Source organism: Panthera tigris, chromosome F3 (assembly GCF_018350195.1).
Source record: "Panthera tigris isolate Pti1 chromosome F3, P.tigris_Pti1_mat1.1, whole genome shotgun sequence".
In the NCBI taxonomy this organism is placed as follows: Eukaryota; Metazoa; Chordata; class Mammalia; order Carnivora; family Felidae; genus Panthera; species Panthera tigris.
This window is the reverse complement of record NC_056678.1, coordinates 45,243,211-45,255,594: the sequence shown is the minus strand read 5'-3', so window position 1 is coordinate 45,255,594 and position 12,384 is coordinate 45,243,211. Positions and strand designations below refer to the sequence as shown.

The window sequence follows — 12,384 nt, the reverse complement described above, 5'->3', positions numbered from 1 at the left end:
TTGCATTTGGAAATTGGAGGATATTGGTGACTTTTGTCTGAGTACCACCAGCCTGTTGGGGATGTCAGAAGCCAGAGATAGCAGTAGATTGAAGAATAAATGGGAGGTTGAAAACTGGAGATACTAATTGTAAGATGATATTTGAAGGATCTTTGTTGTGAAGGAGAGGAGAAGGTAGTACATCAACTACCTTGAACAAAGGGTTGAGAGAACAAAGGGTTTAAAATTAGAGAAGCTTGCATATCCATTTAAGAGAGAATCATAGACAAAAAGAGAGAGGGAAGGAATAAACAATGGTTTATTCTGTGGGAGATGGTCTACAGGAGATTAAAGTTTTGAAAAGCTAACATGAATATGAAAAAAACACCTTATCATCAGAGTAAGGGAAAGGCTAAAGTTTAAAACAGATATAACCAAAGTTAAAAGCATGTTATAAAGAAATCTAGGGAATCCACAGTTTGTGGTCTGAATTGTTTTTTGTGAATGCAAGAATTTATTTGTCAATGAAGGAGCTATTGTGTTAGATGGCTTTTGAAGAAAATAAGGAATCGTGAGTCACTTACTTTGGGAAATGGAATAGGAAGTAATTTGGGAGAATATAAATGATTTTCTGGCAATGCTGAATGTCAACCATGGCACCAATATAAATGGTTATATAACATTTCAACAATAGTTTAAAGCTATGATATTTTATTAGAAAAGGAGTATTGCCAAATCAAAACGACAGTGAGATACCACCTCACACCTGTCAGAATGGCTAACATAAACAACTCAGGCGACAACAGATGTTGGCCAGGATGTGGACAGAGAGGATCTCTTTTGCACTGCTGGTGGGAATGCAAACTGGTGCAGCCACTCTGGAAAACAATATGGAGGTTCCTCAAAAAATTAAAAATAGAACTACCCTACAACCCAGCAATTGCACTACTAGGTATTTTATCCAAGGGATACAGGTATGCTGTTGTGAAGGGACACACGCACCCCAATAGCAGCACTATCAACAATAGCCAAAGTATGGAAAGAGCCCAAATGTCCATCGATGGATGAATGGATAAAGATGTGGTATATGTATACAATGGAATATTACTCTGCAATCAAAAAGAATGAAATCTTACCATTTGCAACTACATAGATGGAACTAGAGGGTATTATGCTAAGCAAAATTAGTCACTCAGAGAAAGACAAATATCGTATGACTTCACTCATGTAAGGACTTTAAGACACAGAACAGATGAACACAAGGGAAGGGAAGCAAAAATAATATAAAAACAAGGAGGGGAACAAAACTTAAGAGACTCTTAAGTATGGAGAACAGAGGGTTACTGGAGGGGTTGTGGGAGGGGGAATGGCCTAAATGGGTAAGGGGCATTAAGGAATCTACTCCTGAAATCATTGTTGCACTATGTGCTAACTAATTTAGATGTAAAGTAAAAAATAAAATTTAAATTTAAAAAAAAGAAAAAGAAAAGGAGTATTGCAAACTGTTCCATTGATGAGGTACAGAAAAGTTGATGGAAAGAACTGAGAAAGAGCTTTATGAATTAAGATAAAGTAGGTCATGGGAGAGCACATTATAGTTTGAAAATCAAATCCAGGCTGTGCCCTTTGTGTAAACAAAGTTTTATTGGAATACAACCATGTTCATTTGTCTATGTATCTTTTAGGACTATGTTCATGCTGAGTAGTTGGGACAGAGACCTTTTATCTTTACATAAAATAGGTTTTCTCCAAACCCTGGACTAGGTTATTCGATTACAGTAAGAAAAATGTATCCCAAGATTGCAATAGCCTAATAAATTAAAGTTTATTTCCTATTTATGCTCACTTCCAATGTAGGTCTGAAGGGACTCTGCTCATTATATTAGCTGTAAGAATCAAGGGATATAGACATCACCTCTCCATGACTTTCCTTCATCCCTGCAGCTGTGGAAATAAGAACAGAAAAATTCACACAATGGCTTTTAAAATTTCCTCCCTAAAGGGAAGCATGTTAGTTTACATTCATTTCCTTGTCCTATGCAAATCACAGGGCCATGTCTCCTTCAAATGTGCAGGGATATGCACTCCTATTAAGTGTCTGGAAGGAAGAGACTCAGGCCATTTGTAAATAGTCCCTATGAGAACCACAGATGCCAAGGAAGTTGAAGAATAGTTGGAAAGAAGAGTTAAAGTGATTTGTCGTGAGTTTATTGCCACATATGGAATATTAGGATGTATGTTATAGCTTTAGGGAAAGAGGATTCAAGAGTCCAGGGGTGCACAAATACAGCAGATAAGAGATAGAGTACTGGGACATGAGTGATATGGTGGGAAGGATATAAGACTATCCTCATTATAATACCAATTTTTGCTGTGGTAGGGACAAAAAAAATAATATCCACTTTCTATATTTTTATGTACTTGATTATTTTAATGGGTAGTGGTTTCAACATTATCCACATGTCCTTTTTTCTCCAGAATTCTTATGTCCTTCTCCTAATATTCAAAATGGTGACTACACGCCCCAAAGCATCAGATACAGAAGTGGAGATGAAATCACATATAATTGTAAACCTGGCTTTTATCCTTCAAACCGAGAAAAAATGGCAACATGTACTAAAACTGTCTGGGTACCTCAGCCAAGATGTGGTAAGTTCCCTACATATCTTGACCTACTTCTTAATTCTGAAATTACTGTCTCTTAAACAACAGCAACAAAAATGGGGACACAATAAATCCAAATCTTTACCTTACTGTGTGTGTAAAGCAGGGGCTACAGAGACATTCCTTTCAAAGTAGACAATTTTAAGCATGGTCTAAATCACATTTTTGAAAATTAAAAACTATTTTATGCCATTTGATGTTAAATATGTGTGTATGAATATAAGTTTCTCTAACTAATGTAATTCTAATATCTGAACTAAACCATTTTGTTTGTATTTTCCTGCCTGTGATGGTGACCAGCTTTTCATGTGCTTGTTAGCCATATGGAAGTCTTCTTTGGAAAAATGTCTTTTCATGTCTTCTGCCCACTTCCTAACTGGATTATTTGGTTTTTGTGCATTAAGTTTGGTAATTTCTTTATCGATTTTTTCCAAAGAAGAGATCCAGATGGCTAACAGACATAGGAAAGGATAGATGTTCAACATTACTGATCATCAGAGAAACACAAGTCAAAGCTATGGTAAGGTGTCACCTCTCGCTTGTCAGAATGGCTAAAACTAACAACATGGGAAACAACAGATGTTGGTGAGGCTGTGGAGAAAGGGTAACCCTCTTATGTTGCTGGTGGGAATGCAAACTGGTGCAGCCATTCTGGAAAACAATATAAAAGTTCCTCAAAAAGTTAAAAATAGAGCTACCCCACGGTCTAGCAATTGCACTACTAGGTATTTGCCCAAAGGATAAAAAAAATACTGATTCGAAGGGATACATGCACCCCAATTTTTAGAGCAGCATTATCAACAATTGCCAAAGTATGAAAGGAGCCCAAATGTCCATCAACTGTTGAATGAATAATGAACATGTCATATATATTTACAGTGGAATATTACCCAGCCACCAAAAGGAATGAACTCTTGCCATTTGCAATGACATAGATGGAGCTAGGATGTATTATGTTAAATGAAATAAGTCAGTCAGAGAAAGACAAATACCATAATTTAACTCATATGTGGAATTTAAGAAATGAAACAGATGAACATGGGAGGGAAATAGAGAAAGGCAAACCAAGAAACAGACTCTTAACTATAGAGAAAAAACTGAGGGTTGCTGAAGGGGAGGTAGGTGGGTGGGGGGTATAGTTAAATAAGTGATGGATATTGAAGACAGCACATGTTGTGATGAGCACTGGGTGTTGTATGTAAGTGAGGAATCACTAAATTCTACTCCTGAAACTAATATTACACTATGTGTGAACAAACTGGAATTTAAATTAAAACAAGTAAACAAATAAGTAAATAAATTAATAAATTTTAGGTTCACAGCCAAATTGACAGGATGGTACAGAAACTTGCTATATACTCACTGCTGCCACACATGCATCCCTTCCCTATTTATCAACAACCCCCCCCAAATGGTATGTTTTCACATTGATAAAACTACATTCATCCATCATAATTACCCAAGGTCAGTAGTATACCTTAGAGTTGACTCCTGATGTACATTCTATAGGTTTAGACAAATGTCCATCTTTATGGGATCATACAGAGCTTTTCACTGCCCTAAAAATCCTCTGTGCTCCACCTATTGATTCCTCCCCTTGCTCAGTCTCTGCAAACAGAATGTCATATAGTGGGTCTCATTTCAGATTTTTTTTTATACTGAGAAATATGCATTTATGATTCCTCCAAGTCTTTTCATGATATGAGAGGTCATTTCTTTTGGCTCTAAATGATACTCCATTGCCTGGATATATCACAGTTTCTTCATTAGATTCGTGTACTGGTGGACATCTTGGTTGTTTCTACGTTTTACCAATTATGAATAAAGCTGTCATAATCAAATAAATAATAAATAAATAAAACATTTGGTAAGGCTAGTGTCATTGAACACCTAATATATTAGTTCTTTATTTCTGTGTAACAGATTTCCCCCAAAGCATATTGGCTTCAAACAACACACCTTTATCTTCTCAGAGTTTCTGTGGGTCAGGAATTTGGGAGTGGCTTAGCTAGCTAGTTCCGAGCCAGGCACTTCTTGTGTTGCAGTCAGGATGTTGACCTAGGCTGCAGTCACCTGATGGCTTGGTAGGGCCGGAGGATCTGCCTCCAAGACGGCTGACTCATAAGGCTTTTGGCAGGAAGCTTCAGTAACTTACCACATGGGAATCTCCATAGGCTTCACGAATGGCAGCTAACTTTCTCCAGAGTTCATGATCTGATAGAGAGAGCGGCAGAAGCTTCCATACCATTTACAAACTAGTCACACACTGTCACTTTAGCCATATCTAGACTTTAGAAGTGGGTCTCTAAGTCCTGCATACTCAAAGGGAGGAGAATTAGGCTCCTCTTTTTGAAGGGAGAAAAAGACACTGCAGAATTTTCCAAAACCATCCATGTAACAAAATTCCATTCAATTCAACAGAGTACTGTCTTTTTTCCTGGGGAATGTTTCCTCTACTCTTTTCCAGGTATTTTTTGTCTCTATAGTTCTATTCCTTTCCTTTCCATACCACATTTGGTTGTACAGGTGTACTGCACTTACGCTGGATAATATATGAATACATTATGATACAAAAAGTAGGTCAGTGGCCTCCATATTAATTCTAGGGATAACTCCAAAATGAATTTTCAAATCAAAAGACCCTATCATCAACATGAAACAGACCTTAATGTGTAAAACAATTATAATAAAAATACTGAATGATTGAATGATTGAGATATAATCGACATATAACATTATATTAGTTGCAAATGTGCAACATGATTTGATACTTTTATATATTGTGGAATGACTTCAAACACAATTGTAGTTAAATCTATCACCACATCGTTAACATGTTTTTTCTTGTGGAAGCACCTTTAAGATCTACTCTCTTAGCAACTGTCAAATATACAATGCAGTATTAATAACTGTAGTCACCATGCTGTCTGTACCTTACATCCCCATCATTTTATTATTTTATTACTGGTAGTTTGTACCTTTCGACCTCCCTTGACCCATTTCTCCTGCCCTTCAGGCCCTGCCTCTAGCAACCCCCACTCTGTTCTCTTTATCTAAGAGTTTGGTATTTTTAGATTCCAAATATAGCTCATGTAGTCTTTGTCTTTCTCTGTCTGATTTATTTCACTTAGCATGGTGCCCTCCAAGTCCATCCATGTCATCACAAATGGCAACATTTCCTTCTTTTATTGGCTGAATAATAATCCTAGTTTCTTATGCACTCATCCAGTAATGGACACTTAGATTGCTTCCACATTTTGACTATTGTAATAATGCTGCAGTGAATATGGGGCACATATGTCCTTTTCAGTTAGTGTTTTCCTTTCCTTCAGATAAATACCCAGAAGTGGAATTGTTGGATCATATGGTAGTTCTGTTAATTATTTGAGAAACCTCCATGCCGTTTTCATAGTGGCTGCACCAATCTACATTCCCATTAACAGGGCAGAAATGCTCCCTTTTCTCCATATCCTCACTAACATTTTTTTTTCTTTTTGATGAAGCCATGTAAACAAGTATCAAGTAATATCTTATTGTGGTTTTGATTTTCATTTCTCTGATGATAAGTTAAGTTGAGCATCTTTCATGTGCCTTTAGGTCATCTGTGTTTCTTCTCTAGAAACAATGTCTGTCCAGATCGTCTGCCCATGTGTTATTCAGATTGGGCCTTTAGTTATTGTTGTTACTGAATTATATGAGTTTTTAAAATATATTTTGGATGTTTCCCCTTATCAGACATATGATTTGCAAATATTTCCTCCTACTCATTAGGCTAGTCATCAGTTTGTGGATGGTTTCCTTTATTGTGCAGAAGTAGTTGGTTTAATGCAGTCCCACTTGTTTAGTTTTGCCTGGATTGCCTTTGCTTTTGGTGTGAATTCTACAAAATAATCGCCAAGATCAATGTCAAGGAACTTATCCCCTATGTTTTCTTCCAGGAGTTTTATGTTTTCAGGTCTTTCGTCCATTTTGTGTTAGTTTTCGTGTATGTTGTAGATAGTGTTTCAGATTCATTCTTTTGTATGTGGCTGTCCAGTTTCCACAACACCACTTATTGAAGAGACTGTCCTCTCCTCACTGCATATTCTTGGCTTCTTTGTCATAAACTATCTGGCCTTAAATGTATGAGTTTATTTCTAGGCTCTCTGTTCTGTTCTGTTGAGCTATGTGTCATCTTGGATGCTAATACTGTACTGTTTTGATTACTCTAATTCTGTAATATAGTTTGAAACCTCGAAGCATGATGCCTCTAGGTTTGTTCTTCTTTCTCAGGATTCCTTTGATGATTTGGATTCTTTTGTGATTACATATAAAATTTAGGGTTGTTTGTTCTATTTCTGTGAAAAATGCCTTCAGAATTTTGATAGGAATTGCATTGAATCTCCAGATTACTTTAGGTGGTATGAACATTTTAACAGTAACTGTTCCAATTCATGAACATGGACTATATTTCATTTATTTGTGTCTTTGATTTATTTCTTCATTTTCTAGTGTTTTCAGGGTACAGACCTTTCATCTTCTTGGATAGATTTATTCCTACATATTTTATTTGTTTTGATTGCTATTGTAAAGGGGATTATTTTCTTAATTTCTTTTTTTATAGTTTATTATTAGTGTACAGAAACACACCAGATTTTTGTGCATTGATTTTGTAGCCTGAAACTTTACTGATTTCATTTATTTTTTTGTTTTGTTTTAATATATGAAGTTTATTGTCAAATTGGTTTCCGTACAACACCCAGTGTTCATCCCAAAAGGTGCCCTCCTCAATACCCATCACCCACCCTCCCCTCCCTCCCACCCCCCATCAACCCTCAGTTTCTTCTCTGTTTTTAACAGTCTCTTATGCTTTGGCTCTCTTCCACTCTAACCTCTTTTTCTTTCCTTCCCCTCCCCCATGGGTTTCTGTTAAGTTTCTCAGGATCCACATAAGAGTGAAAACATATGGTATCTGTCTTTCTCTGTATGACTTATTTCACTTAGCATAACACACTCCAGTTCCATCCACGTTGCTACAAAGGGCCATATTTCATTCTTTCTCATTGCCACGTAGTATTCCATTGTGTATATAAACCAAAATTTCTTTACCCATTCATCAGTTGATGGACATTTAGGCTCTTTCCATAATTTGGCTATTGTTGAGAGTGCTGCTATAAACATTGGGGTACAAGTGCCCCTATGCATCAGTACTCCTATATCCCTTGGGTAAATTCCTAGCAGTGCTACTGCTGGGTCATAGGGTAGGTCTATTTTTAATTTTTTGAGGAACCTCCACACTGTTTTCCAGAGTGGCTGCACCAATTTGCATTCCCACCAATAGTGCAAGAGGGTTTCCGTTTCTCCACATCCTCTCCAGCATCTATAGTCTCCTGATTTGTTCATTTTGGCCACTCTGACTGGCGTGAGGTGATATCTGAGTGTGGTTTTGATTTGTATTTCCTTGATGAGGAGCGACGTTGAGCATCTTTTCATGTGCCTGTTGGCCATCCGAATGTCTTCTTGAGAGAAGTGTCTATTCATGTCTTCTGCCCATTTCTTCACTGGGTTATTTGTTTTTCAGGTGTGGAGTTTGGTGAGCTCTTTATAGATTTTGGATACTAGCCCTTTGTCCGATATGTCATTTGCAAATATCTTTTCCCATTCCGTTGGTTGCCTTTTAGTTTTGTTGGTTGTTTCCTTTGCTGTGCAGAAGCTTTTTATCTTCATAAGGTCCCAGTAATTCACTTTTGCTTTTAATTCCCTTGCCTTTGGGGATGTGTCAAGTAAGAGATTGCTACGGCTGAGGTCAGAGAGGTCTTTTCCTGCTTTCTCCTCTAAGGTTTTGATGGTTTCCTGTCTCACATTCAGGTCCTTTATCCATTTTGAGTTTATTTTTGTGAATGGTGTGAGAAAGTGGTCTAGTTTCAACCTTCTGCATGTTGCTGTCCAGTTCTCCCAGCACCATTTGTTAAAGAGACTGTCTTTTTTCCATTGGATGTTCTTTCCTGCTTTGTCAAAGATGAGTTGGCCATACGTTTGTGGGTCTAGTTCTGGGGTTTCTATTCTATTCCATTGGTCTATGTGTCTGTTTTTGTGCCAATACCATGCTGTCTTGATGATGACAGCTTTGTAGTAGAGGCTAAAGTCTGGGATTGTGATGCCTCATGCTTTGGTCTTCTTCTTCAAAATTACTTTGGCTATTCGGGGCCTTTTGTGGTTCCATATGAATTTTAGGATTGCTTGTTCTAGTTTCGAGAAGAATGCTGGTGCAATTTTGATTGGGATCGCATTGAATGTGTAGATAGCTTTGGGTAGTATTGACATTTTGACAATATTTATTCTTCCAGTCCATGAGCAGGGAATGTCTTTCCATTTCTTTAAATCTTCTTCAATTACCTTCATAAGCTTTCTATAGTTTTCGGCATACAGATCTTTTACATCTTTGGTTAGATTTATTCCTAGGTATTTTATGCTTCTTGGTGCAATTGTGAATGGGATCAGTTTCTTTATTTGTCTTTCTGTTGCTTCATTATTAGTGTATAAGAATGCAACTGATTTCTGTACGTTGATTTTGTATCCTGCAACTTTGCTAAATTCATGTATCAGTTCTAGCAGACTTCTGGTGGAGTCTATCAGATTTTCCACGTATAGTATAATGTCATCTGCAAAAAGTGAAAGCTTAACTTCATCTTTGCCAATTTTGACGCCTTTGATTTCCTTTTGTTGTCTGATTGCTGATGCTAGAACTTCCAACACTATGTTAAACAACAGTGGTGAAATTGGACATCCCTGTCGTGTTCCTGATCTCAGGGAAAAAGCTCTCAGTTTTTCTCCATTGAGGATGATGTTAGCTGTGGGCTTTTCATAAATGGCTTTTGTGATGTTTAAGTATGTTCCTTCTATCCCGACTTTCTCAAGGGTTTTTATTAAGAAAGGGTGCTGAATTTTGTCAAAGGCCTTTTCTGCATCGATTGACAGGATCATATGGTTCTTTTCTTTTATTAATGTGATGTATCACGTTGATTGATTTGCGAATGTTGAACCAGCCCTGCATCCCAGGAATGAATCCCACTTGATCATGGTGAATAATTCTTTTTATATGCTGTTGAATTCGATTAGCTAGTATCTTATTGAGAATTTTTGCATCCATATTGATCAAGGATATTGGCCTGTAGTTCTCTTTTTTTACTGGGTCTCTGTCTGGTTTAGGAATCAAAGTAATACTGGCTTCCTAGAATGAGTCTGGAAGTTTTCCTTCCCTTTCTATTTCTTGGAATAGCTTGAGAAGGATAGGTATTATCTCTGCTTTAAACGTCTGGTAGAACTCCCCTGGGAAGCCATCTGGTCCTGGACTCTTATTTGTTGGGAGATTTTTGATAACCGATTCAATTTCTTTGCTGGTTATGGGTCTGTTCAAGCTTTCTATTTCCTCCTGATTGAGTTTTGGAAGAGTGTGGGTGTTTAGGAATTTGTCCATTTCTTCCAGGTTGTCCAGTTTGTTGGCATATAATTTTTCATAGTATTCCCTGATAATTGTATCTGTGAGGGATTGGTTGTAATAATTCCATTTTCATTCATGATTTTATCTATTTGGGTCATCTCCCTTTTCTTTTTGAGAAGCCTGGCTAGAGGTTTGTCAATTTTGTTTATTTTTTCAAAAAACCAACTCTTGGTTTCGTTGATCTGCTCTACAGTTTTTTTAGATTCTCTATTGTTTATTTCTGCTCTGATCTTTATTATTTCTCTTCTTCTGCTGGGTTTAGGCTGCCTTTGCTGTTCTGCTTCTATTTCCTTTAGGTGTTCTGTTAGATTTTGTATTTGGGATTTTTCTTGTTTCTTGAGATAGGCCTGGATTGCAATGTATTTTCCTCTCAGGACTGCCTTCGCTGCATCCCAAAGTGTTTGGATTGTTGTATTTTCATTTTCGTTTGTTTCCATATATTTTTAAATTTCTTCTCTAATTGCCTGGTTGACTAACTCATTCTTTAGTAGGATGTTCTTTAACCTCCATGCTTTTGGAGGTTTTCCAGACTTTTTCCTGTGGTTGATTTCAAGCTTCATAGCATTGTGGTCTGAAAGTATGCATGGTATAATTTCAATTCTTGTATACTCATGAAGGGCTGTTTTGTGACCCAGTATGTGATCTATCTTGGGGAATGTTCCATGTGCACTCGAGAAGAAAGTATATTCTGTTGCTTTGGGCTGCAGAGTTCTAAATATATCTGTCAAGTCCATCTGATCCAATGTATCATTCAGGGCCCTTGTTTCTTTATTGACCGTGTGTCTAGATGATCTATCCATTTCTGTAAGTGGAGTGTTAAAGTCCCCTGTAATTACCACATTCTTATCAATGAGGTTGCTTATGTTTGTGAGTAGTTGTTTTATATATTTGGGGGCTCCTGTATTCGGCGCATAGACATTTATAATTGTTAGCTCTTCCTGATGGATAGACCCTGTGATTATTATGTAATTCCCTTCTTCATCTCTTGTTACAGCCTTTAATTTAAAGTCTAGTTTGTCTGATATAAGTATGGCTACTCCAGCTTTCTTTTGACTTCCAGTGGCATGATAAATAGTTCTCCATCCCCTCACTCTCAATCTGAAGGTGTCCTCAGATCTAAAATGAGTCTCTTGTAGACAGCAAATAGATGGGTCTTGTTTTTTTATCCATTCTGATACCCTATGCCTTTTGGTAGGCGCATTTAGTCCATTTACATTCAGTGTTATTATAGAAAGATATGGGTTTAGAGTCATTGTAATGTCCGTAGGTTTCATGCTTGTAGCGATGTCTCTGGTACCTTGTCTCACAGGATCCCCCTTAGGATCTCTTGTAGGGCTGGTTTAGTGGTGACAAATTCCTTCAGTTTTTGTTTGTTTGGGAAGACCTTTATCTCTCCTTCTATTCTAAATGACAGACTTGCTGGATAAAGGATTCTTAGCTGCATATTTTTTTCTGTTCATCACATTGAAGATCTCCTGCCATTCCTTTCTGGCCTGCCAAGTTTCAGTAGAGAGATCGGTCACGAGTCTTATGGGTCTCCCTTTATATGTTAGAGCACGTTTATCTCTAGCTGCTTTCAGAATTTTCTCTTTATCCTTGTATTTTGCCAGTTTCACTATGATATGTTGTGCAGAAGATCGATTCAAGTTACGTCTGAAGGGAGTTCTCTGTGCCTCTTGGATTTCAATGCCTTTTTCCTTCCCCAGATCTGGAAAGTTCTCAGCTATTATTTCTTCAAGTACACCTTCAGCACCTTTCCCTCTCTCTTCCTCCTCTGGAATACCAATTACGCATAGATTATTTCTCTTTAGTGCATCACTTAGTTCTCTAATTTTCCCCTCATACTCCTGGATTTTTTTATCTCTCTTTTTCTCAGCTTCTTCTTTTTCCATAATTTTATCTTCTAGTTCACCTATTCTCTCCTCTGCCTCTTCAATCCGAGCTGTAGTTGTCTCCATTTTATTTTGCAGCTCGTTGATAGCATTTTCAGCTATTCCTGGCTGTTCCTTAGTCCCTTGATCTCTGTAGCAAGAGATTCTCTGCTGTCCTTTATACTGTTTTCAAGCCCAGTGATTAATTTTATGACTATTACTCTAAATTCACTTTCTGTTATATTGTTTAAATCATTTTTGATCAGTTCATTAGCTGTTGTTATTTCCTGGACGTTTTTCTGAGGGGAATTCTTCCGTTTCATCATTTTGGATAGTCCCTGGAGTGGTGCGGGACTGCGGGGCACTTCCCCTGTGCTGTCTTGAATAACT

General features: G+C 37.4%; 1 protein-coding gene across 1 annotated transcript in view; it reads left to right on the top strand.

The window, feature by feature from the left end:
• The window catches only part of CFH (complement factor H), a 150,556-nt gene that overhangs the window by 39,271 nt on the left and 98,901 nt on the right, over positions 1-12,384 (top strand). The window contains 1 exon segment of the mRNA XM_042975713.1: positions 2,458-2,628. Coding sequence (XP_042831647.1) covers positions 2,458-2,628 — 171 coding nt within the window.